Source organism: Pelodiscus sinensis, chromosome 2 (assembly GCF_049634645.1).
Source record: "Pelodiscus sinensis isolate JC-2024 chromosome 2, ASM4963464v1, whole genome shotgun sequence".
In the NCBI taxonomy this organism is placed as follows: Eukaryota; Metazoa; Chordata; order Testudines; family Trionychidae; genus Pelodiscus; species Pelodiscus sinensis.
The window spans coordinates 131977922-132005496 of record NC_134712.1 but is presented as its reverse complement, the minus strand read 5'-3'; the positions used below and the strand labels follow the sequence as shown (position 1 = coordinate 132005496).

General features: G+C 47.2%; 1 protein-coding gene across 4 annotated transcripts in view; it reads left to right on the top strand.

Annotated features, from left to right (window-relative positions):
* The window catches only part of TRIO (trio Rho guanine nucleotide exchange factor), a 412227-nt gene that overhangs the window by 278804 nt on the left and 105848 nt on the right, over window positions 1–27575 (top strand). For 3 of the 4 annotated variants that reach the window (XM_006117079.4, XM_075921462.1, XM_014570469.3), the window contains exons 31-33: window positions 8296–8397; window positions 12737–12879; window positions 13565–13664. In XM_006117079.4, the coding sequence (XP_006117141.2) occupies window positions 8296–8397; window positions 12737–12879; window positions 13565–13664 (345 nt within the window). Of the gene's footprint in view, window positions 1–8295; window positions 8398–12736; window positions 12880–13564; window positions 13665–21783; window positions 23875–27575 lie in introns of those variants that run through there. The other variant, XM_075921463.1, reaches the window with a different exon arrangement.

Sequence of the window (27575 nt, the reverse complement as noted above, 5' to 3'; positions counted from 1 at the left end):
CCCATCCCTCCACTCCTGCCCCAGCCGCGGAGCCAGATGGTTGCTGAGCTCTGGCCGTGGCGCTCTGGCCCCAGCAGCAGCGGAGCCAGGGAGAGCCCCCGGCAGCAAAGGGGGCAAGCTGGAGCCTAGGCCAGTGGCAGCACAGCCATGAGGGGAGGGACTTTTCCTGGTCCAGAAAATCCCCTTGTTCGGGACCAGTCAGGTTCCCAGGGTGCTGGACCCGTGAGGTCCAACCTGTACATTTAACTACAAAAAAGTGAAAATAAAGGAATATCACCAATTGAAAAACATGCAGCTATTCTTTATCCAGCATTGTGACAGCAATAGCTGAAATCACTGTCAAATAACTAAAAGGATTTACGGCAGAAAATTTATTTTTCATTTATTTCAGTTTCACAGGGCACACTTTATAGCACTTTATGAATAAACAGTTTCTTGGACTAGATGGAGGAGAGACATTAGTTTGAAAAAATACAGAAAAATTTGATTTGTAAGTTTATAAAAATTGGCAGGACTTGGGGGCAAGTGCAGTACCTGTACTTAGAGTCTTTCTAAATTATTTTTAAAACTTTACTTTAACTTTAGAATGCAAGTTATTTTCTTAACTAAAATGTATACTTAGAACTTGCCTCTGAAAGTAAATTATTCCATTTCTTGTCTTAGTTTGAGACATGCAGTGGACTTCTATAATACTAAGGGTTTTTTGTTCTCTTCTGATACTTTATTTCGTGTTTATATTTCTTTCTGTACCCTGTTTAAATTTTTCAGATTTTTCCCAATATTTTTGTCCTCTGAGTGAGCAGTATCTGAGGATGTGGCTTTTCAACACCAGTGTCCCTATGATACACACAGGGATTGCTTTTCCAAATGTCACTAATGACTTCTTAAAATTAACTTCAAAAATACTTTTCTGATACTTTTAATTACAGTGTTACGTGTTAATATACCCTTCAAGTATTTGCATGGTATAGCATATTGGCAAATGCAAAGATTGTTCATAGACCAATGAAATATATTTTATACTTTGAAATAAAAGTGTTGTGCAGACATTAAGTACCCAGATGAGGTAAATAGGGCCCACTTTCCATATGTGGATGACAAAGCATTGAGTTGAACTGATTTGACCAAGGCCACAAAAGCAAGTAATGTTGAAATACTTTTAGAGAGAGAAAAAAAAAAAAGTAGTGCCTCCCATGCTCTTACATTCCGGGCACTCTGCAGTCAGTATGTTTATGCTAGTAGTGTTTTATGCATATAGGAAAAGAGTGTTTCCATTATGCATGTAACAATTAACTTTATATTACTTACATTTAAGCCATAACCACACTTAACGACCTTCAATTTTGACATTTCAAGAGTCAGACATCTTGCAATTTGATTTGTATTTCCTAATTTATGTTCTAGTTCCCTCGGTTTAAATCTTTTTTGTATTGCTAAAGGAGAGACTAATGGACATTTTAGATCATACACCAAATGGAAAGAGAAAAACAAGTTATTGGATAGTAATTCTGTACAAGGTCCTGAAGCCAATACTTAATCTTTGAGGGTATGTCTACACTACAACGTTAATTCAAACTAACTTAGTTCGAATTAGTTAATTCGAACTAAGCTAATTCGAACTAACGGATCCAGACTAAAAAACTAGTTCGAATTAGCGTTTTACTAATTCGAACTAGCATGGCCACATTAAGTGGACCCTGAACCGGGCTTAAGGATGGCCGGAAGCAGTGCCGGCAGGGCATCAGAGGAGAACTTAGAGCGTGGAAATGCTGTCTCAGGCTAGCCGAGGGCTGTGCTTAAAGGGTCCTGACTCCCACCCCGGACAGACAGTTCTCAGGGGTGCCCCGCTTGTAAAGCAGTCCTGGCTTGGAGTGCCCGGAGTACCCACACTGGGCACATCACAGCACTCGGCCATCAGCCCGGCTGCACTTGCCGCAGGCTGCCATCTGGGGAGAGGGGGCAATCGGGGGGGTGCAGGAGAGCTTCCACCCCCAGAAGCCTGCAGAGCCAGCCCAGTCCTCCCCATCGGGGGCTCGTGCCCCATTCCTCCCTCACCTCCTTCCACTTACCCCTCCCTAGCCCCCCTTCCTGATGTACAAAATAAAGATACCGTGTCTTCCAAAATGGAATCTGTCTTTATCGAACAAAACTGGGGGAGAGTGGGAAAAGCAGGTGGGAGAGGGGAAGAGAGAGGGTGGGAAAGGGGAGGGCAACTAAAATGATCAGAGGTTTGGAACAGGTCCCATATGAAGAGAGGCTAAAGAGACTGGGACTTCTCAGCTTAGAAAAGAGGAGACTGAGGGGGGATATGATAGAGGTCTATAAAAGCATGAGTGGGGTGGAGAGGGTGCATCAAGAAAAGTTCTTCATTAGTTCCCATAATAGAAGGACTAGAGGACACCAAAGGAAAGGAATGGGTAGCAGGCTTCAAACTAGTAACAGAAAGTTGTTCTTCACAAAGCAAAGAGTCAACCTGTGGAACTCCTTGCTGCAGGAGGCTGTGAAGGCTAGAACTAGAACAGAGTTTAAAGGGAAGTGAGATAAAGTGATGGAGGCTGGGTCCATGGAGTGGTATTAGCCAGGGGGTAGGAATGGTGTCCCTGCCCAAGGTTTGTGGAAGGCTGGAGAGGGATGGCACGAGACAAATGGCTTGGTCACTGTCTTCAGTCCATCCCCTCCAGGGTCTCGAGGGTTGGCCACTGTCGGCAGACAGGCTACTGGGCTAGATGGACCTTCGGTCTGACCCAGTATGGCCATTGTAAGCTCAGGGCTCAGGGTCGGGGGTCTCAGTGGACCCCCTTGATTCTCTTGCACACCTGCTCCTGGGTGGCCAGGCTGGCAGCTCTCCTGCCCTAGACGGCCACTTTCCTGTGTCTAGTGCGGAGATCATGGACGAGGTCCACGATGTCCGCACTAGCCCAGGCGGGTGCCCGTCTCTTGCGGTCCCGGGCAAGCTCCCGGGAGCCACCCCCGGGAAGAGGGGGAGGGCTCGGGGGCATCTGGTGGGTGGCTCAATCCGTGCCAGGTGCAGGGTCTGCTGGCTGGGTGCTGGCAGGCTTTCATCTGGCACGGGCACCGTAGCCAGCCCGTGCCCCTTTAAGGGGTCCGTGGCCAGGAGGGGGGCAGACAAGTTTCCCTGGTGTTGGCCAGAGTAGCCACCAGGGAAACCTGGGGAGGGCTAGCCTCCCACTAGTTCGTATTAAGGGGCTACACACCCCTTAATTCGAACTAGTAAGTTCGAACTAGGCTTAGTCCTCGTACAATGAGGTTTACCTAGTTCGAACTAAGCGCTCCGCTAGTTCGAATTAAGTTCGAACTAGCGGAGCGCTAGTGTAGCGCCTATGAAAGTTAATTCGAACTAACATCTGTTAGTTCGAATTAACTTCGTAGTGTAGACATACCCAAAGGGTTCAAGGATTGTCATTCGTGTGGGGTGGTGTTTCCTAACAATAGCCACCTGGTGCTTGTTTTGCCTTGGCAAAGGGCACCTTAAGGAGCATTGTTTGATCTGAAGATTTTTTTGAGAAAAGGACTCAGATGGTGGACTGTGCCCTATGCAATACCTGCTTGAACAGGCCATGAGGCCTGACCCAGTGACAAGACCTTCCTGGACCACAGATCACCATCTAATTCAAGAAGCTGCAGGATGTTACAGGTCAGGGGGCATCTCCAAAGAGGTGAAGAAGGAGTTCTCTGTTGTGGGCACTAAAGAGGCTGTCATGTGAGACCAATCAGGAGTGCACCATGTTCCAGAATGACTTCTCCCCGTCTCCTGAGAGAGAATGTGGTTTGACACAAGTGACTCTGATCCTTACTCAGTACAGCCCATACCATCGACTCCAAGTCTGGCCTCTGTGCATCTGTTGAGTTCAGCACCAAGTTTAAGTGATGTCAACATACCAGGTTGTGGCAGACCTACTCTGCCTTTTGGTCCCATCATCGCCACAGGTCCAAGACTTGGTGGGCCTGACACCTGTGATGGCGCTCAGTTGGTGCATGCCAACAAATCAGTACCTCATGCCAAAGAACCCATCTTGGGGTTGGTATCGACATGGTACCAGAGGGAGTATGAAGCTCCTCAGTACTAGGGCCTTCCTCTTCATTGGTACTGCAGACGGTTATGTGGATGTTGCCACCCCTGTCAACATCAAGGCATAGAGGTGCTCTAGTATTGTTGTTTACACCAGGACAGACCTTGCCTACGGCACTGACCTTTTTGGCACAAGTGGTACCAACAACATCAGCAGTGCTGATCTTTGACATCCTTTCAGACTATGCCTGTTGGCTGCCTCTGAAGTAGGTCCTCCCAAGTCTCTAGGGTTCAGGCTTCTCATTCTCCCATTCTGCTTCACCTGAGGGGTTTCAGAGGCCATCAGTAGACCAATTTGACTTCCAAGATCATCATGTGCCCTGTGGCTGAGATGGAGGCCCTTGGCCCAGCAAGTACTGACCACCAATGCCTCACCCATAGCATTGGCTGCTCACTTCTAGTCACCTTGCTTATTGTCTCAAGAGTGAGATTGCCTGCTCATGCAGTATTCGTGGCTGCCAGGGTTCCCCTTCCTGTGGGGCCACCAGAGTTTCCCTGTATGGAAATGCTGCCTCAGGAGCCTCTGGTCCAACCTCATCCTCATTTATGGGCAATACAGTGTTGCCAGGTTCATTCTCCCCTGCCTTTCAGAGAACTTCAGGACTTTTTCTCAAGTAGCCTTGTCCCTGGGTTCTCAGATGGAGTTTTTTTTAGTAGAATGCCCATAAATTGATGGACATGGTCCAGGCCACTGTCCCTGAGAGAGCAGCCCTCCAAATTAATAAGGCATTCATTGAGCCTGTGAAGTCTCTTTGGAGTACACTAATCTCAATATCACTGGTGGCTGAGCGTATTTTGTGTTGGTCACACCTGTCCCAGAGCTCTTAGATGGTCACAGCATTGACAGGACTTGGAAGGGCAAATTGAAGTCCTCCCTCAGGGATAGAAACTGAAAGGGCCTGGACCCCTCTAGTCAGGAAGATACTCATCATCACTACAGGTAAGGATTGTGTACCAGCAAACCTTAGTGCGAAATATGACTTCCTGAGTTTATTGGCTGTGGACAAATTTGAGGAGCAGTTGGCAGCTAAGGCTTTCCACGATGAATTTCAGGCATTTCTCACTGTAGGCTGTTTGGTGGTTAAAATGTGTCTGCAACGTGCACTTCACTTCAGCCCAGGCCATGGCCTAGGCAATTACTATGTAGAGGACTTCCTGGCTCCAGAACCCAGGGATCACATTGGAGGCCCATCTTGGCATTGAGGGCTTGCCATTTGATGGTTGAACCTTGTTTTGGACGAAACTGATTACACCCTGAATTCTTTCATGGGCTACCTTGAAGTCTCTAGAGCCGTGGTCACCAACCAGTAGATCGCGAGCTACCGGTAGATCTCAGGGGCTCCAAGAGTAGCTCTTGAGCCCTCTCTGAACTGCGCACCTGCGCAGTACATTTACATTAGATTTCCTCATGTAATGTAGGCGGGGCTTCAAGGAAGGGGCGGGGCAGTAGATCTTCGCCTGTTCTGAGACTTAAAAAGTGATCTTGGGTGTGAAAAGGTTGGAGACCACTGCTCTAGAGGGATATGCCCAATGCGGAGATGCCATTATTGGGCACAGAAACACTCCATATGGGCCCTTCCTCTCCAAGGAATAGAGAGAGATCTCATAAGAGGAAGCAGTAGAGTCTGACTGCTCTGCACACCTGTCTTGAGTGCCTGCTAAGCACCCATTTTGACTCGGTGGGTCTAAAGCACTGTTCCAGTTGTTTATTTTTTTACTCCCTCCTCTTCATTCTTTTACAGGCAGGCTGGCCCACTTTTACAGTGCCTCGATCTTTATAACATTCGACATTTGGGACCTAGCTACTGTCAGATCAGGCTACAGAAAATAGCATTCTTGAAAGCCATTACCTCAGCCAGGAAGGTGTGTGAATTGCATGCCCTGATGACTGAGCCCCCTTATGTGCAGTTCCCCAGGGACAAGCTTACACTCCTGCCAAAACCAAAGTTTATATTCAGTGGTCTCTGAGTTTCATTTGAAACAAGCGGTGTATTTGCCTGAATTTTTACCTAAATTTCAATGCCCCCATATGTGAGAGTCTATCTAGCCTATTTGAATAAGACTGAACAGTGTTGTGCTTTGCCTGGCCTGTTTATATCACATGAGCTGCATGAAAGCGCAAGCAATCTCTGCACAGACCGTCAAGAACAGGGGTGAGGAGCCAATGGCTCTCGGGCTGGATCTGGCCTGCAGCTTGTCATTATCCAGTCCCCCACAAGGTTCAGGGCTCCCCACCTCTCCCAGCAGTGCAAGCCTGTGCTGGTACTCCAGCCACACGGGTGATGTCATGGCTGGAGCACCAGCTCCCAGGCAAGGAAAGCCACGGGCCAGATCCAGCCTGGCAGGGGGTAGGAGGCAGATCTCTGCGCTATGGGGAAGCGCTCCATGCAGGCACAACACTATCACTACTATTGGACAGGAATTGTGGTCAGTGAGAGCAGTGGAGGGCAGTGCCTGCAGGGAATGCTTCCCTGCAGTGTGCAGAGTACCTGTGCCCCTCTGGAAGCTACACCAGATAGTTACTGTAATCCCCTGTCCATTCCTGCCCAGACCCCCCACTCCCATACCCTCACTCCCACCCACAGCCTCACCCTCCCTCTCTTCCAGACTCTAAACTCCTGCTTTCAGCCTGTTCCTGCACCATACTTCTTGCCAAGAGTCCTCACTCCTACACCTAGCCTGCTTCCCAGCAGCCTTCTCCCAGACACTAAACCCCTCATTTTTTGCTCAATTCTCAGATTCTAAAGGGAGGCCCACAAAATCTACTAGTCCTAGGCTCCCAGAAGGGTTAATCCAGTCCTGGGATAAACCCTGAGCCTCGGTGCCTCCCCACCCTGTAAGGCTGCAGCTTGATGGGAGTGTCTTGTTTTTCCCTGCTTTTTAATTGGGGGCTATGTCTGTGAGGTTTTTTTTTTCTTCTCTCTTTCTCATTTGATGGCCAGGTCAGTTAGGGTTCTGGATTGGGGGGGTTGTTTGATATTGTTTTGCTTCTCACTTGTGTGTGGCCCCAGCCCAAAAAAGGTCTACGCCCCTGGTCTAGGAGGATAATGCAAGACTGTGTTTGAAATACAAAAGCTACGCCCACCCCAGCAGATGCAGGCACATTCAGGGAGCGTGAAGACAACATTGGTGGCATTCCTTAATAACATTTCCATACTGGACTTGCTGAGTGGCCACAGTTGTCTATAGATACATTTTTCTATGTACATAGATACATTTATGGACCATTATGCAATCACTACTTCTTCCAGAGCAGACAGTAATGTCGGAAGATCAGTCCTGAAGTCCTTATTTATGTAGACTCTGAGCCCTGCTTCCGAATGGAGGAACTGTTGCTGGTCACCAACCTGGAATGCAAATCTGCATCTACTCGAAGAAGAAATAGTTACTTACTGTAACTGAATATTCAAGATAAGATGCAGTCATTATTGCACGGCCCACCTGCGATCCCCTCTCTGCACTGAAGTCTTCCCAGTGTACAGAGACTGAGGGGGTTTGGGTGGTGCCACCTCATCTAAACGGGGATGGGCCACAGCCATGAGGCATGTATGCGACCCCTCTACAGAAACTGCTAGGCCAAAGTCTCCAGCTCTGGTGCATGCAGGCACCTATTTGGAGTACATGTCTGCATCACATCTAAGAATGCTACAGTAAGTAACTTCACTTTGAGGTTACTTACATGGAGGTGAACTTGGAAGTTATCCAATTTCTGAATTACTTCCTTTATAGTGGAGGAAAGGTAACACATTAGACGTGATTTCTTAGGAAAGAGATTAGAATTTTAAACATAAAGAAAAATTTCTCTTGTTAACCTATGAATTTCCAGGCAAGAATACTATTCTTTACCTGCTATAATAATGGCTATGGTCTCTTAACTGAAATCAGCAAGAACAGGAGCTGCTTAATTTGTAACCTGGGAAATTGATACTTTGAGTAATGAGGATGTCGGTGAAAAATCAGACCATAGAATTTCAATGACAAGTTTTTATTCCTTTGTATACTAATATTGGAAGCCGTTTGCTGAAAATTGTTGTATTTGTAAGCAAAAAAGCCAACAAATAGTGTTCTCAAAAATGCAAAAGTGCTGAAGAACTTTTGAATGCATAGAAGTATTTTGGGAATGTATGTTCATCTTAATAGAATAGTTTCCATAAATCCTATGCAAAACTTGTCATGGAGTCCTAACCAATTTTTCTTACTTCCAGACTTCAGAGCTGGGTGTCACAGAGCATGTAGAAGGAGATCCATGCAAATTTGCACTGTGGGTAGGAAGGACACCAACTTCTGACAACAAAATTGTGCTTAAGGTAACTTCTCAGGAAGGTATTTGTGCTTCCTTATATCGGTTGTTTAAGAGTTGTTTAATTAGTTTTCTTTGGGGTTTTTTTTTTTTTTTGCGCTTGCTTGAGGATTTAAAAGTGAAGGGTAGCCATGTTAGTCTGTAATTGAAAAAACTTTTAAAACTATGAATAATTCTTCACCACCTGAGGCTACATCTAGACAGAGTACTTACGTTTTTGACAGAGTACTTTCGAAAAAAGGCGTTATTCCTTGTAAAATGACGTTTACCGCTGTCGAGAAAACTGCCATGTTCTGTTGACTTACTGTTGACAGAATGCAGCGATAGTGTAGATGAAGGTATAGTTTTGTCGACAAAACCTTGTAGTCTAGACACACCCTTAGAGACTAAGAACAAATGTAGACGGTATTATAAGCTAATGATACCATCTGCATTTGTTGTTAGCCTCTAAGGTGCTGCAGGACCATTGGTTGTGTTTTTAAGTTTTTTTGAGGATTTAAGCCAGACATTAACTGATAGATGCTGGGGAGAGAGTAGCTTGTTACAGGGGAGTTTGCAGAAGGGATCTGCACCATCCCAGGGTTAGTGTTGCAGGTCCTGGCCTGTGCTGTATAGGAGTCGTGGTAAAGGCAAGGTGAGTACCCATGGTTGATGGTATGTACCAGTAAGTGACTTAACTCCTCACCACTTTGCTTTTGGGAGTTGCTGACCAACTGTTCCTTCACCTCCTGCCCGTCATGAAGAGCTTTTTTGCTGCGTTCAGGTGGCTCCAGAAGGGATGGGCCTCACTCAGGCGAAGAGTCGGGATCAGGTTGGAGGCTTAGTGGAAAGGGTGGCATGGGGATGGGGCAAGGGCAAGAGGCAGGATGAAGCAGGGGCGGGAAGAGGAAGGACAGTGGCTTGAAGGAAGGGATGATGGGAAGGGGATCGAGCACTCCCCAGCTAAAGGAAAAGTTGGCATCTATGAGACAGTTACAGTTTAGTAGAACAATTGAGGGATTACTTGTCTGGTAAGAGCATATGGGGGCTATCACAGGAACTGTTATATTCTTAATCCATCCCCTTACTGGATGAAAAGGATTAAAACACTTGATTACTAAATCCAAATATGGAGTGCTATACAACAGGCATTTGATTTTAGTCATAAGACATTGGCCTGGAAACATTCTTAATCTGTTTGGAAGGTGAGAAATGAGACTAGTCCAGACTTACTAGATGGACAACAAAAATTTTTTTGGCTTTTGTAAAAACAAACAAACAAAAACCCAACAACCTGCCATGTGGAAACTTAATTAAAGAATCAATGCAGAAGTCTACCACCTTAAAAGCTCTTGCCACAAAGTTGATATTAGAGCAGATGACTCAGTGTTTCCATCTATCACCTCCCTTCTAAACCTTTTTTAGGACAACTAACTACCCAGTTAACAAGTTGTTACCTGTTGCATTTTTAGATAACTTTTTGCAGATCTGCTACATAAGCAACATCTTTAACATTTTTTAGAGTTTTCCCTGAAAATATTTTTATAATCTAATTAATACTCTGATATTTTAAGACATGGTTTGGCAACCTATGGCTCATGAGCCAAATATGGCTTTCTAGGGAGCCAGATATGGCTCTTCTGAAGCCCCAGCTCAGCCCCTCTTTGCTGTCCCCACGGCAGGGAGCCTATGCTGGCGCTGCAACCTTATGCCCCGCCACCCCGTAACTGGAGCATCAGTGCAGCTTCCTGTGGGGAGGAGCGGGAGGAGAAAGTCCTGAGGCTCCGCGCCAGATCTGGCGTGCAGGGAACAAACAGGCTAGACATGGCTCAGAGCAATAGCATTTTCCTTCCCCCCCCTTCACGGAGGAAACCAGGAACCAAAGGTGGCTCCCTGCACACTGATCATTTGTTCCCTCGGGTCACACTTCCTGCAGCCTCCCCTGCCAGCCCTTCCTGGAAACTTCCTGCCAGAGAAAGGGAGCAGCAGGAGGCGTGTGTTACACATTGCCTGCCATGTGGCACGAAAACAAGTGAGTGGCCCCCTCCGCCTCATGCCCAGACCACCTCCACTCACTCTCCCAGCCAGTCACTACTTGCCCCCAGCTCCCTGGCCAAAACTCCCCTGCCCCGAGCCAGACACCCCATACCCTCTGGCCAAAATCCCCCCTGCCCAAAATCCCCTCTGCTGCTTGGCCAAACCCTCCCCCCCACCACCACTCCCAGTCCCCTGCCCAGAATCCCCCCTGTATTCTGCCCCCTTGGCCTAAATCCCCCCTGCCCTCTGCTCCCGGACCAGGCACCTTCTGCCTCCTAGCCAGGCAGCCAGCCCCCAGCCTGCTCCTGCCCCCTGGTCAGACCTTGCACCCTCACTCCCTCCTACACCCCACCTCCTGCTCAGATCCTGCACTCCCTTTCCTATCCCTTTCACTGGCAGCCCTGTCCCACACACTTAATGCCTCATTTTTGGCCCCAACCCAGAGCCTAGGGGGGCCCACAAAATCCACTAATCCTAGAACCGCAGAAGAGTTAATCTGGCCTGAGGCCTTGAACCTCCCTCCCCCCTCCCCCCACCATGGGACTGGAGCACCAGGGGAATGAGGTGTTTCAATTGGGAGTCAGTCACATCAGTTTCAATTGGGAGTCAGTCACATCAGTGAGGGTTAAGGGTTTTTGGAGGGTGTTTTTCTTTTTTGCTTTTCACGTGTGTGGTCCTCGACACAAAAAAGGTTCCCCACCATGGCCATAAATAAAGGCAATGTTGAAACCCTTTGTGTTGGACATAATATTTTATTTTATTTAAAAATGAAGTGTGGCCAACAAGCCTCTAATTGGGGCCTGGCCCCCATCTGGCTGCAGTATTGTAGCACTCCTGCACCCCCACACACACCAACCCTGATCCCATCATACACCTGAACCACCTGCCCTGTGCCCCTCATACCCCCACATCCCCAGACTCCTGCACCCCCGCAAACCCCAACCTTGTGCCCCGAGTCTATCTACACCCCCATCTCCTGCCCTGAGCTGCTCATACATCACCACATCTCCAGCCCCCTGCCATAAGATTGACAGAAGACAGCCTGAATGCTTGTAGGAAGCTGTATTTGACCAGCTATGATGTAAACTTCAAAGAAATGTGCAAAAAGATGCAGTAGCAGAAGTCCCATTAACTAAAGTCTGTGAGTACAATGTTTCATTTGTGCTATCATTTATCAATATATCCATTATCATTAATAAGGTGTATATTTTCAGTCATGCAAATGGGCATTCTTATACGGCTCTTTGTTGACCACTTGTTCTGAATTTTTATGTAGTTTAGCTCTTTGCTTTGAAAAGGCTGACAGTCCCTGTTTTAAGGCATCTTCATCACTTTATTTTTCAGACACAGTTGTTACTACCCTCTGCCAATTTTTTTTTCCATCTTCTGTACAAAGATGCCTCTAACTAATTTGTCTTAGGTTGAAACTTTGTAGCGGTTCCAATAGTGCCGCTTCAAAAGAAGCTATGCTTCTTGGAAAGCTGTAAGCAAAAAAAAAAAAAAAAATCTCCCTGTCTTCTATTGTTGAGGATGGAACAATTATGATTTATTAGAGGTTTATGATTCTGATGACAAAATAAGCAGGAGCTACAGGCTAATGCTTGAAAGTGAATTTTAGTAGGACCTCAGCCTTGTCTATAATTTTGTGTCTGAAATTGCAGTTACAGACAGCTCAGTTGAGATGTTAAGTGACCTGCTTGTGGCCATAAATAACAGCTATACTTGCAAATTGAGTGGACGGATACTAAATGCTATCTGTTGTACCATAAAAATGCAGGTACTCAATTAGAGGCAGTTCTTGAGAATTTAGTCCTTAAACAGTGATGCTGCTGTTCTCGTACAAATATCAAGAAATGGGACAAGTAGTAGATAAAAAATAACACAGACGTTAAATATCTCAATAAAACAATGACAGGCTATATTTAAAAGCAAGCAGACTTCGCTTACAAATTAGTAACTGAGTAATAAATTCGAAGATATTATTACCATAAATGCTGAAGTAATAGCAAGCAAGTATATCATGCCTTGCAACATATTCATACAGCCGCTGTAACACAACAAGGCATGACTTTGTTTAGGGTTCCAGGGCGCTTCACTATACAAACATATTTTGTGCAAAGCTGAAATGATTTAGTTTTGATAAAACAATATTAGTAAATTCAGAAAACAAAAATAATGGAACAGCTAGCTTAAATATTCTTTTAAAATTTTTTTTGAAAATAAATGGTTGCAACGATACTTACACCTTTCCCCCGTGTATATGTGTGGTTTACTAGTGAACATAGGTCATCTTAACCATAATGATGTATTTGATTCTTTGCATATTAAAGGCTTCCAGTATAGAAAACAAACAAGACTGGATCAAACACATCCGGGAAGTGATACAAGAAAGAACCATTCATCTGAAAGGAGCATTGAAAGAGCCAATCCACATCCCCAAAACAGCTCCAACAACTAAGCAGAAAGGAAGGAGGTGAGAATTTGAATAAGTTATGGGGATCACTTTTAAAGTGTCCCATCGTGAAGTCTAACTGTAATGATGGAATTTTCTGTAAGGAGTACAGTGTTCCCATTGCATTCAGTGACTTATGCCAAGGTAGAAGTCATTGTTGGCTAGTGTTATCTTCAAGTGTGGTCTTGGTAAATTAAGTTCCATTTGACCACAATGTTGAATGTGTTTAAATTTTTGCTCTAAATGCTCCCTTCCATCTTTCTGTGGTGCTGCTCTAAAAGGATGTGTTGTGTGAAGTCAGCTTTGTGTTCCGCAGTCCAGGAGGTGGGCATAGGCCAGATGTGCTTATTAAACTTTTACAGTATGTGTTTTTTACTCAAGTTCCTTGTTTGTTTAAACCAGACTTCACACTTGGCAGTTTTGGTGGAATGGCTGACTGAGGGGGTCATCTTACCAAAGTTCCTTATGTCTGGCTGCTGCTATACTTTTATACATTTTAAAGTGGACAAAAATAGTTAACTCAATTCATTACATGTTACAGTATAAAGAAAAGTAATTAAGCAAATGTTGGTGTGCAAACTGCTCTGTCTTATGCACCCACTGCTGTAATATCAGGATACCTTCCATTAGGATTGCAGATAAGAACTGGCAGGCTGTGAAACAGATGTGCTAAGCAAATTCTGACAGTTGGTTTGTATGTCTGCAGAGATGGAGAGGACCTGGACAGTCAGGGAGATGGCAGCAGCCAGCCTGATACTATTTCAATTGCATCACGAACCTCCCAGAACACACTAGATAGTGATAAGGTAAGAGATATAAAGTGATATTCAGTTTTTAACTTTTTTAAGCAAGTGGCATAAAGTTCAGACTAAAATGTTACCAAATGTTTATAGTTGCCCCTGAAGCATACTTCTGATTAGTCTTTCTTCCTCCAGACTGGCTACATGCAATAAAGAATATACATTTTAGTCCAGGGCTGGGCAAAATATTATTTGCAAGCTTGATTCAGCCCATCAAGCCGCCAAATCCAGCCCCTGAGAGCCTCAGCCTGCTCCCTTCCTACCCCACCTCCGCTTGACACTCAGGAAAACTGGCTGTAGTGCCATGCTTGTGTTTGTGAATGCTGAGAGCTTGGAGCAGGCCCGGGCAAAATACGGCCTGTGGGCCAGATCCAGCCTGACAAGCCACCGAATCCAGTTTGTGGACACAGCAGGGAGCCCCAGGCAGGCTCCCTGCTTGCCCTGCATCCCCCACACGCTGCTCAGAAAAATGGCTGCAGGGCCATTTCTCTTTAAAATCTGTGAGTGTGGAGGGAAGGAGGGAAGGCTTAAAGCAGATCTCCTGCCACCAGCCCAATCCCATTGGCTGACTTCTGGTCAGAGCGTGGCCAATGGGAGCTGCCTGTTTGAATAACAGGCAGCACATGAAACACCACACGCCCCTTCCCCTCATACAAGCATATGGCTGCCTGTGCAAGCACTGGGCAGGCAGGCTGGCTGAGAAACTTGGTAAGCTCTGCAAGCATTTAGCTCTGCAGGCAGGCTTGTTGGGCTGCTGGCTGGTAAGTCTCCTGGCCAGAGCCTGCCTCTGGCATCTCAGCCCCTCCCTCCTCCAACCATTTGTCTCCCTCTCCCTCCCCCACCCACTCAATATACCCAAACCCTCTGCCCCCCCTCCTGCACCCACCATACTCCGTCCCAGATCTGGCACCCTAATCCTTTGCCTCAGATCACAGTCCTCTCCTATCTTAGGTTACAACCCAAACTCCTGCACTCCCACCCCCTATCCTAGGTCACAACTGCCTCCTTCATCCAAGCTCTCTCCCAGGCCCCACTTTGCCTCCTGCACCCCAATCCCTTATCCCAGACCCCACACCTCCTCATTAATACCATGGAAGAGTGCAGCCCTCAACCACTTTCCAAAATTTTGGTGTGCCTCCCCTCCCCCATCAAAAATTATTGCCCTTGGCTTGGAGGGAGGAGGCAGAGGTTTATCACACTGCTTCTACCCCCAGTAGCTCCCATTGGCTGGTTTCTGGCCAATAACAGCTGTCCACTGCATGTGAACTACCCTTCACCTCCGGGGCTCACAGTGATTGCAGCAACAAACTGCAGCAGCAACAAATGTGGCCCCTATAGCTGCTGTGAGCAGTACAGGGGCATGGAAGGCAGGGACCCTGGTTAAAGAAACTCTTGGGCTGCTGACTGGGAGCCATCCAGGTAAGGTCTCCCAGCCAGAGCCTGCCTCTGGCACCCCAGACCCTCCCTCCCCCAACCTTCTGTGCCCCCCTCCTGTACTCGTACCCCATATAACCGAAACCTTCTGCATCCCTGCTCCAGCTCTCATATATCTTCCTAGATACTGTATCTCCTCCTACATCCCTCCATAGGTCACAACCCCCTCCCAGACCTTGTGCCCTAATCCACTATTCCTGGTCACTGCCCAAATTCTTGTACCCCCTCCTGCACTCCTACCTCAGGTTACAGTCCCCTCCCATACCCGACACTCCCTCGTCCTACACCCCTCCGCAGGCCAGAATCCTCTGCTGCACCCATATCTCACCCAGACTCTGCACTCCAGTCCCCTGTCCTAGGTCACAACCCAAACTCCTGCACTAGGTCACACACCCCTCCCAGACCCTCACCCCTGTAACCAAGTTCACCACCCCAGGTCACAATCCCCTCCTTCACCCAAACTCCTTCCCAGATCCCACACCTAAATTCCTTACCCCAAGCTCCCTTTTACACCCAACCTTCATCATGGACCCCACACCTCCTTCATTAATCTAATGGAAGAGTGCAGTCCTTGACTACTTACAAAACTCTGGGAGTGGCCCCTTATCAAAAATTATTGCCCAGCTCTGTTTTAGACCTTGACAATGGGGCATCAAGGGCTTAACACCATACATTCACTCTTTCGTTTGTCTTAACTTACACTGTTCATTTACTGCGCCCCAGAATCTCTTGTAACTTTGACCAAAAGTCTGCATCTTAGTGAAGAGGGGATTTTAATCTGTGTATATGTAAAATCAGATTTACCTTCAAAGTTGTCCCTAATCTCTCTGAATCTTTCTAAAAATATTCCTTGTGCTATTTGCAACAGCTAGGCAATACTGCCGTTTATGTCAAATAGGAATATCAACTAATACATGAGGTCAGTACAATAAAATAGTTTATAAAATACGAAGGAGTTTCCTATCGTCTAAATGTCATTGAATAGAGTGATTAAGGCAAGCAGAGGTGAAAAAAATCATCACTGACATCATAGGATAGTTAGGTGAGAGGGTTGTAAGAAAAAGGTTTAAAGATTTCTTTTCTCCTGAAGATAACACACAAAAAAAGACATGGGTTTCTGTACTGATGCAACAGTTCAAGTGTATGGGCAATTGAGACTGTTTATGCTGTATGAGAAAGCAAAGGAAACAGGAAAGGAAGTAAGCTCAGCTCCCTCAGAGATACTTAGAGCTGATATTCATTGAATCTGCTGGAAGAAAAAAATCTTTTTGACTAGCTGCAATTGTCCCAGCAAATTGTAGTAATTGGTTACAGAGTTCATAGATCTTGGTGTGTAACTGAGCTCTCAACTGTTAGCCAGAAGCTTGCTACATATTTTCAAGGAAAAAGAGAGAGGAAAATGTCTCTAGCAGCCTTTGTTTGTGATATTTTCCTCTTCCATTTGCATAAAAATCCACATTCTAATTTAAGTAGAAGTTGGATCTAGTGCACCTATACATCGTTCACAAAATTGTACTGTATATCCTAATGTTAATATACTAATACGCTCTGAGGGAGCAGACTAATGCATGGTATAATCTTCAAACATAGTCTTTCCTTGATTAGGGAAATGGCTAACTGTTTGGATTCACTTCCACCTAATACACTTGTTTGCCTCAATGTAATGTAGCATTTAGTGGGTATTAATGTAACTGAACTCATGGAGCTGTAGGGTATAATATTAGCTGTCTTCCCCCTTGCCTGAATTTAGAATGCCTGTTAAGTGGGTTGGTAGGTAGAAGTTTCTGCACAGATGTTATAGGGTAAAAGGCAATCAACATTTTAAGGAGAATCCTGAGGGAAGTTCATTCAGCCAAGCCTCTTAATAATTCCCACATGATGAATGAAGTATTGCTGCAAAAGGAGGCTACAGATAAGCCAGCCAGTTTCCCAGGGAATATTACATCATAAATAACAGAGAAGGGTGTTAGGTTATACTGGGAATGAATTGCATCACCTCTTTTTTTTTGTCCAGTGAGTGCTTCAGTCAGTCATTGTTCATATTTGTTCCTGTCTTGGCCAGACACTGGGGAAATAGCAACAGTATGTCATCTGGCTTTGGAGCGTTAACACAGTAGAACCTTGTTAGTTCACATTGATGACTAGGAGTCCAACTGCAAATGACTTGCTTGTATAATTTATTGAATATAAAGAAAAAGGAGGGAAATAATGTCGTAATTTACATTGACAGATGTCACTGAGTGTTCGTATTTGCACTGAAAATGTCTGCTATAATTGGTAAAAATAACGAAATCTTAGCATAGAGATAAATCACTCAAGAATGCTGATATTGAACCATTGCTAAAAAGTGCAGCGTTTACCTTTTATTTGTGCAGATTTTCAAATGTATGTATTAGCCATATGCAGATGAGAGAGAGAAAAAGATGAAGAAAAAGGCCTGCTATCAGGCAATCTGAGGTTTAGGGTGTTTAAAATTATTTTAAATGTGAGGCACAGCAAAAGGACATGAGGCAGGAAACTAGTGAAGTCTGTGAGGAATATGAATCATAAGTAATACACATTATTTCATCTAATGGGTGTGTAACTTACTAGTTACAGTTCACTTGGGGCTGAAACTTGGCGCACAATTTCTCAGCCCAAAACTTTAATAAAAAAAAAAAAAGGGTTTAAATCATTTACAGAGTGACTTAGTAAAAAGAAGAGTAGAGAGTTGAGACTTTAGGTACTTTAAATGCCATTCACCCAAAAAGCTTATAGTATTCATAAATTAAAATTTACATACTGGCTAGACGAGGTTATTTTAATTAAGTTAGAAACAGATTAGTTAAAATCAATATGTAAAACACATATTTTACCTATTTTAAAATAGTCATTGTCAGGTGGTGAAACTATTCTATATTATATATTTACCTAATTTTATTTATGTGCTCTTATTAAATTATGTCACATGAAAAACCACTTTGTAAATGCCCCCACGCTGCTCAGCAGGTGAGTAGAACCACTCGTGTCCAATTGTATTGAAACTTATGATGACTAGGAGGAATGCTGGCCTCTTCTGAAGATCCCAGCATTCAGTAACCAAAAGGTTAAACCCAGATAGCTAGATAGTGTTGGCAGGAAGCCAGGAGAACCAATAAGAAAAAAGTATTGAGATTTGAATTAGAAGATATACCTGCCTGATGTTTCTCTTTGTGTGAACTTTAAGACAGGAGTTTGGGGAGCAAGACAGAGTGAACCAGGCAGAACTACCATGCCTACAAAGAATACTGGGCATGGAAATCCTTGAAGCATGGATCTATGAGTAGCTAAGGAATGGAATGTCTGTTTAGATACGTTCAGCTTATTTTCTATGTTTTGTTATTTGATTAAACTTCTCAGTGTTAAGTCCATTTGCCTCCCCCGTCCCCTCGACTCACCCCTCCACACACTGTGTTTTAAGCTACATCTCAGGAATGGAATTTCTCTGTTTTTAAATTGTTCTTTGCTCAGTTGCTTTAAGACAGCTAGCAACTGCAAGTATGCTTTATCAAGTATATTTTGGTCTTGTTAATAAAATCACCTTTTTTAGGTGATTTGTCTTGTGTCCTAGAAGGTAATAGGAAGCCAGTATATGCATGCCTAAGACTCAGAGGTCAACTATCAGAAATTGCAGTTTTTCTTTTTTTCCCCCAAGATTCCTGTTTGCCTAGCTGATAGCTATTGAGGGTGATCTTTATTCTTATCACCCCAAGCATGGATAAAAGCACTGTGGTTCCTATATAAGTATGGGCCTAGAACCCTGTATTGCCTTGATCTGCCTGTAAAAAGTTCCTTGGTATTTATAATAGAAAGCTTCTGTGCTGGGGAGAAAATGTGTGATAGTTGGCTCTTGGTTGCTAAACTACATGCTGTGTGAATTGCCAATTTGTTTGATAAGGATTGATCAGTCCTTATCTAAACCAAAATTTTTTTACATCCCTGGCTGTTCTCTTTCTTCTTCAGGTAGTATTAATTTCAAATTTCTGGCCAAGAGCATGCCTGTCTTCCCCTTTCCTCTCCCATAGAAACACCGTTTAGGGAGAGGGCCTGAAGAAAGGTAGTTATGTAAACTGGTCACAAATTAGGAGGGCAAGAGAAGGGGGCATGGCAAATTCCTGAAAGCATAGGCCTGGCCTATACTACAGAGTTAGATTGACTTTTTATGTAAGACAATTTGTGTTGACATAGCTTTCTGTAAGCGTCTATACTAAAATATAGTTCCCACTGATGTAACTCACTCAGTACACTGACTTAACTCCCATCTACGTGAGAGGTGTGGCAATTAAATCGATGTAGTTGGGTTGATGCAGTGTCTGACACTGCATTGCTTAAATCATCTGTTGCTGCCTTTCAGAAACCACAATGCCACTTGCCGGTAGTTAAATTGGAGCGAGCGCTCTTGGTGAAGATACTCTCTGCTGACATAAGAAGCATAGTGTGGACGTGTAAAACTGATTCAATTACTGTGGTGGTTGTATGTTAACATACTGTAGGCCAGTGGTCCCCAACCTTTTTAGGTTGTCGGGCGCCAGGGGGCGTGGCCGTTTGCCCGCCGGGCGCCAGGTGGCGGGGACCGGGGGCGCCCCCCCCCCACCAGCCGCGCGCCCGGGGGCGGCCCCCCCCATCCACGTGCCCTGGGGTGGGGCCCCACCTAGCCGCGCGCCCGGGGGCGGGGCCCCCCATAGCTGCACGCCCAAGGGCCCCCTCCAAGGGCCGCGCGCCCGGGGCCGGCGCTCCCCGCCCCCCCCTCCCGCCGAGTGCTGAGCGCCCGGAGCCGGCGCTCCCCCCCTCCCGCCGAGTGCCGCGCGCCCGGGGCCGGCGCTCCCCCCCGCCTCCTCCCGCCGAGTGCCGCGTGCCCGGTGCTCCCCCCGCCAAGCGTGCTCCCCCCGCAAGCGCCCGTGCGCCATGTGCCCGGGGCCAGGCCAGCCCCGAGCACTTGGCGGGCGCATTGAAATGCCCCTGCGGGCGCCATGGCACCCGCGGGCACCGTGTTGGGGACCACGGCTGTAGGCCAACTTAATTTTGTAGTGTAGACTTGTCAATATAAAGTGAGCTGCAGTTGCATCCGCAGACCACCTCCTTGAGATCTGACCAAAGGCTCTGTCTTTCGATATTACTTCTAGATAGGTCTCTGGACTCAGTGCCGTCCATTCTTTTGGTTTCCATAGTTGTGCACTTGAACACTGATGGAGAAATTCCTCTAAAATCTCCTTTTTCCTGTTGCCTTGTTTTGCTATAGTGATCTTTGAAAAGGTGTGTGCAAGTGAGAGTAACTTCAAATTATATAAAATAGGGGTGGGGAACATTTTTAGGCCCACAGGAAAAAAAATGGCCCACAGGAAAAAAAAATTCTCACTGATATGGCCCCTGACTGAGAAGGAGAAAGACACTCCCCACATTCCCCTTGCACACCAGCGCCTAGTGGGACCCAGGCTAGTAGATTTTCTTTGCTCCAGCTCTGCAGCAGGTAGCAGGGGTGCTAGAGCACCAGCTCAGGCTCCCCAATGCTGGGCCCCACGTCTTGGGGGGCCACATAACCTTAGATTCCCCACCCCTGATATAAATGACTGCAATCGTTTTGTTTCCTACTCTAAAGTACTTATGTTGCAATCTTAGACCATGCTTACATTTGGGAAACCAGAATAACAAAAAATAGTTGTAGGAACATTTAGTACATCCTCACCCTACATGACCGGAATATGTGCATTTACTTCTACAGTAGCGCTATATTGCACCAACTGGCCTGGAGCTGTTCCTATATATGGCAAATTCCTCAGTCCCCCCAGCTGAGTGTTTTCTTTCCCCTTTCCAGATCCCCTTGAGTAATATCTCCAATATTTCAGTATCTAATAGGCTTCCCACTTCTCAGCTCCTCCGTATATTATCAGCTTGTTGATACAGGGAAGAGTTAGCAACCATTGAGAACTTACCTTCCAGCAGTGTCCTTGTCCCAACTCGATCTTTCCCCACAGCACATTCTCGTCTTTTGGCCTAATTAATAATAATTTTTCTCCTACCAGAAAATACTGGTTTTAAAAAAAAAAAGCACAAAATGTGAATCATGTACAACATATATGTCCCATGGCTGGTTTGCCAAGGAGAATAACTTCCTTCCTCTTAAGAAATATGAGTATAGCCTTGCCTGGTATTCATTTCTCATCTTGTCTCTGTCTTTTCAGGAACTTCCATATTTCAAACTTAGCTTCATCATTTATTTCATCAGGTCTTGCTGTTGCAGTTTACATAACAGGTTTATTGAGCGAGAGAGATCAATTTACACAATATTTACAATCCCTTATGAATCTTAAACTGGGATTTAAATGTTTTCAAAGTCCTAATGTCCTGAGTGTACATCAATTTCCACTTTCCTGCATGACATCTTTTCGTCCAGTCCAGTCCAGAAATTCTTTCCAAAGCTGTCCAACACCAGCTGTTGGAGCTGTATCCTTTATCAGGGACACCCCTTGTTCTTCAACTGTGTTTAAAGAGTGCTAAATTAATCTGCATTTTTATAAGATGCATTAGGGAGAATAAAGGGCAGAACCATTTAAAAAGAAAAACCTTGATTAGCAATGAAGGCAGGATAAGGAAAATTAATGGGTATTGTCTCAAATGTTGACAGTTTAAAGTAAAAAATAATTTCATGTTCTTAAAAATGTATTTTCTTCTTCAGATGATTGCTCATGTCCATTCCATGTAGCTGTGTGCACAGTGCGCATGTATCATCGGAAGATTTTCCCTTCGCAGTACCAGTTGGTTGAGCAGGAGAGCCCCTTGGAGTGGCACCGATATATCAGCTAATATATACCCCTGCTGACCCCCATCCCCTCAGTTCATTCTTACCGCTCCCGAAGGCCATTGGAACGTGCTCTGCTCTTGCTCTGCAAGCGCCTCATAGCAGTTGGTCTTAGTTGTTGATTCTGTTGTTAAAGTTGTTAAAGTTTTCACAGTTCATTGTTCTTTATCTAGCAGTTGATAGTCGTTAGTGGTTGTTAACTGTATTACTTGTACATAGTTTCAGGCGCAGGTCTCAGTTCATGTCCCAGCACATCCAGCATTCCCAGGCCCCAAAACTTCAAACCCTGTGAGAAGTGCCAGAAGCCTGTGCCCTGTGGGGACCCCCACAGAGCCTGCCTCAAGTGCCTTGGCGAAACTTGTCTGTCTGAAGCCTATAAGATCTGCAAAGGCTTCAAGCCGCACACTAAACAAGAGAGGCAGTCCCGTCTCAAGATCATCTTAGAAGAAGTGGCACTATGTCCAGCACCGAGGTCCTATTTGGCACCAGCGACCCAAAGTGCAGGAGGCACCTCTCATGCTGCACAAGCCTCGGCACCGGTCTCAGTCTCCAGTACCAGAGAAAAGGAGGAGACCTAGCTGGGACAGGTCTCCTTCGAGGCATGCACCCTCTGTGCGGTACTCTGACCATTGTGGTCAGGTCAACGCTGCTCCAGCCCACACAGAGATCTCCAGGAGCCCTCCACTTTGGACACTTTTGAGGCTGCGAGGGACTTGATTGATTTAACAGCGTCCCCAACTGTGGCCCTGGGCCTAGCTCAAGAGTGGGATGTCAGATGGCACTGTGCTTCATCAGCAACACCCTATGCTCCAGCCCCAGGGGTGCGAGGGCACCACCACTTCACAGTGGCACCATCCACCTTGACACTGGTACCGGGTATGGCACCGACGCTGGTGTCAACCCCGCTCCCTGTCTCTACTCAAGCACCAGCACCTGTTCTAGCACCGGAGTTGGCACCGGCCCAGGTGCCATGCTGAGTGGCCTGGAACAGCCCTCAGCCAGGCGTCCCCCTCCCCTTCAGCACAGGGGGAAGCCTAAATCCACGGCACAGCACACCCCACAGCAGGGGTCACCCACAGCCATGGCACCACCCTGGTTGAAGTCTGAGTCCTCGATAGACTCAGACACGGACTCGGTTTGGTTTTTGCAGGGTTCCAGATCGAGGTTACTGCACTGATCCTTCTCCTGCTATCGGTCCCAGCACCCCAGTACATCGGCGTACCCTTTTCAACAGCAGTCTTCGCCACAGCCCATTCCAGTACCGGGAGTGAAACAGTCCTGGCCCCCTCAGCTTCAAGCGCCTGTGCAGTCCTGGCCCCCTCAGCTAAGCCCTATTAGACTCCTTGGGCCTATCACCTAGGTCAGAGGGTGGGTTCCTTGGGGCCACGGTCAGCTTACTCAGGACCCAGGGCTCTCCCATCGGCGATCCCACTAACCCACTCCAACGTTGGGGCAGTCTCTCCCTCTGGGGCAAGCCTCGCCTGGGCCATCGACGGAGAAGGTCCCATCTGCTGCTCGACCCTCCACAGTAGCTTCCTTAGTGGTTTATCAGGCCCCACTGCAGGCACCAGATTCAGGGAAGGGGAACATCGTCCTCTTTGCCTGACGAGGCCCTTGGGTGGGGGAGGGGCCTCCAATCCATGTCGGCTATGTACTCCAGATCTCACCAGGACCTATTCTGTTGAATTGCCCAGAGCCTAGGGGTATAGGCTGACAGTGTTAGAGGATTCAGACCCAACGGTTAACGTCTTCCAATCCGACGCCCCTGCCACAGTGGCCTTACTGATCAACTAGATCATATCAAAGCTCAAGAAGACCCTCTGGCAGACCCTGGCCTCCATCCCACCAACCGATAAAAAGGCCGAGCGGAGATACTTTGTGCTGCAGGAGGGGAATGAATACCTTTCCTCCTACCCGATGCCAGGGTCTCTGGTCATCCAGGCAGTCAACCAGAGGGAAAGGCAAGGCCAACCAGGTGCCACTCCAAAAAACAGGGTGGCCAAAAAGATGGATTTCCTGGGCAGGAAGACCAGTGCTTCTGGAGGCCTGCAGAAGCAAACCTTGGCTGTGCGTATAGCAAACCTTGGCTGTGCGTACAACACTTGGGGTGTCTATAAACACATTTGCTGAGCTGCTTCCCAGAGATCCCTGCTCTGAGTTCAAGTCCCTTGCAGAGAAGGGCAGGATAATCTTCTGAGTGGCCTTGGAAGTCGCACTGGACACCATAGCCACGGGAATTGTCTTGCGATGCAGTTTGTAGCTGCAGGGGTCAGGAGTGCCTCCTGAACTCTAGTCTGCTATTCAGGACCTCCCCTTTGAAGGGCCATCCTTTTTTTCCTGAAAAGAGCGATCAGAATCTGCATGGCCTTAAGGACAACCGGGCCACTCTGAAGCCCCTCAAGATTCAGACTTGGCCCCCCAGAAGTGTTTCCTCCTGGGTAGGAATCCCCCCAGACCTGCCCAACAGAGGTCACTCGCTGCAGTGAGAGGAATGTGAATGGCAGGAATAATGGGCGCCGTTCCTGCCCTCCCTGGGACCAGGGTCATGGCCCCTCTAAGTCCCAGGGCCCCTTCAGGGGTTTTGAGGACATGCCTGAGGACAGCCTACCAGCCTTCCCTTTCCTGTTCCAGGATTGTTTATTTCCCTTCTGTCAGGCCTGGGGGTCCATTACCTCAGACCAATGGGTTCTAGAGACTGCGGGGAGAGGATATTCTATCCCCTTCCTTTCACACACACACCCCATCCCACTACCCCGTCTCTCTTCAGGGACCCCCATCATGAGCATTTCCTCTGGGAGGAGGTGCTGCAGCTCCTGAGTCTCAGGGTGGTCAACCTGGTCCTCCAAGAGTTCATTGGCAGGGGATTCTATTCCTGCTATTTTCCTGGTCCCCAAGGCGAAGGGAGGGTTTCGACCCATTCTAGACCTCAGGGATGTCAACGCCTTCGTGGCCAAGGCCAAATTCCAGTTGGTGACCCTGGCATCGATCATCCCATCCCTGAATCTCAGAGTGTGGTACGCTGCCCTCGATCTGAAAGATGCTTACTTCCATATCTCGATCGCTTCCCATTGCAGGCAGTTCTGGCGCTTTATGGTTGGTCAGGACCATTACCAGTTTATGGTCCTTCCCTTTGGCCTGTCCACAGCCCCTTGGGTATTCCCAAAATGCATGGCCATAGTCTCCTCCGCCCTGAAGAAAAGTGTTTCCATACCTGGATGACTGGCTGGATTGGGGTCTCTACTCAGACAAGTACTGGCCCACATTGTCCTGATGTAAGTCTTTTTTCAGCTGGGCCTCCTCCTAAACGTAGCCAAGTCCACCCTGATCCCCACCCAGGTCATAGAGTTTGTGGGTGCATGACTGGACTCCACGTTGGCCACGGCCTCCCTGCCCAGGTCACATTTTCTGGCCATCAAGAATACTTGTCGTGTCACTGTGGGCATTTTGAATAAACACGGACAGGAACTGTATGCATCTGCCAGGCCTCACAGCTGGGCCTCATGTCATCCAGCACACCAGACTCCGCATGTGTCCGTCTACTCTTGGGACAGAGTTGTGATGGTTCCCTCCAAAGTCCTCCGCTCTCTGAACTGGTGGACCCAGGAGGAGATGGTCTATGCCCAAATACTGTTCTCCAGGCCCCTCCCTATCCTTTAGTTGGTGATGGACACATCCAACACCAGGTGGGGGCTCACTCCAGTCCTGTGAGGACCTAAGGTATGTCATCACGCAAAGGCCTCTCCCTTCACATCAATGTCAGGGAGCTGAGGGCAGTCCACCTCGCCTGTCAGGCCTTTCTCCCCAGACTCAGGTGTGGGACAGCTATGATCCTGTCTGACAATACCTTGGCGATTTCATAAATAAACAAGCAGGATGAGGCCTGTTCCCTCCCCTATGTCAGGAAGCCCTCCAGCTCTGAGAGCTGTGTATCGGGGAGAGCATCCACCCAGTTGCTGCCTACCTACCGGGGTCTCAGATTACCCTCGCGGATCAGCTGAGCAGGTCTTTCTCTGGACACGAATGATCCCTTGGGACAGATGTGGGCTCCTCTGTATTTTCTGCAGATGGAGGTTTCCTCTCCTGGACCTGTTTGCAACCCACCAAAACAGGAAGTGCCCCAGGTTCTGCTCACTCATGGGTCTGGGTTGAGGGTCTGACCACAGGGGCTGCTTTATGCCTTCCCACCCTTCCTGTTAGTACACAGTATGCTCCTACAGGTGCAGGAGTTCAGGGCCTTTCGGATACTCTTTGTGCCGATGTGGCCGAGGTAGCACTGGTTCACATTCCTTCTGACCCTGACTTGCGAGAGGCCAATAGCCCTCCTGCTGACCCGGATGTGATAACACAGGACTTCAGCAGGCTCCGTCACCTGAACCTGCGGTCCCTGCACCTAATGGCCTGGAAGTGCGTGGCTGACAGCAGCGGAACTGCAATGCTCAGAGCGGGTGCAGGAGGTCATGTTGGGAAATAGGAAGCCCTCTACTAGGGCCACTTATCTGGCCGACTAGAAGCGCTTCTCCATTTGGGCCACCAAGGAGTTTCACCTAGGAACACTCAGGTCCTGGACTACCTTCTGGACCTTAGGGTTCAGTGACTATCCTCTTCGTCAAAGTGCATTTGATGGCCATCTCTGCCTTCCACCTGGGTTCACGGGATAAGACGTTATTTGCAGACCTGATAACCCATCACTTCCTGAAGGGCTTGAATAGGCTTTACCCGCATGTGCGTCAACCTGTACCTCAGTGGGACCTCAATCTAGTCCTGACCAAACTAATGGAGACCCCCTTCAAGATCCTAGCACCATGTTTGTTACTGAGCCTGTCGTGGAAGGTGTCTTTCCTAGTAGCTATCACATCAGCTAGTTGGGTGTCTGAGTTGAGGGCCGTAATGTTGGACCCTCCCTATACAGTGTTCTTCAAGGATAAGGTCAGGTTATGCCCTCACTCAGCGTTCCCACCAATGATGGTGTCTCATTCCCATGCCTCCCAGGACATTTTCTTCCCAGTGTTTTACCCTAAGCCCCGTGTTTCAGGCAAAAAACAGGCTTTACACACACTAGATGTCAGGAGAGCTTTAGTGTTTTATTTAGACAGTACAAGGTTCTTCCACAAGTCCCCTCAGTTGTTTGTAACAGCCAGTTTCTGCACAGAGGATCTCTTTGTAGATCACTTCCTGTATTAAGGAGTGCTACGAGTTGGCTGGGATGCCACCACCTCCCTTGACAGCCCCACTGCACTACAGCTCAGGCCTCTTCTACAGCCTTCGTAGCTCAGGTCCCTATCCTGGACATTTGTAGAGTGGCCATGTGGTCTTCTATCTACACCTTTGCCATTCATTACACTCTGGCTCATCAAGCTAGGGAGGATGCAGCCCTGGGTAGGGCTGTCCTTTCCTTAGTTGAAGGTTTGAACTCCGACCCTACTTCCTAGGGTTTCTGCTTTGGAATCATCTCTATGGAATGGACATGAACAATCACTCAAAGAAGAAAAAATGGTTATTTACCTTTGTAACTGTTGTTCTTCGAGATGTGTTGCTCATGTCCATTCCAAATCTCACCCGCCTCCCCTTCTTCAGAGTAGTCCGGTAAGAAGGAACAGAGTGGGGGGAGGGCCAGCAGGGATATGTATTAGCTGATATATCGGTGCCACTTCAGGGGGCTCCCCTGCTGT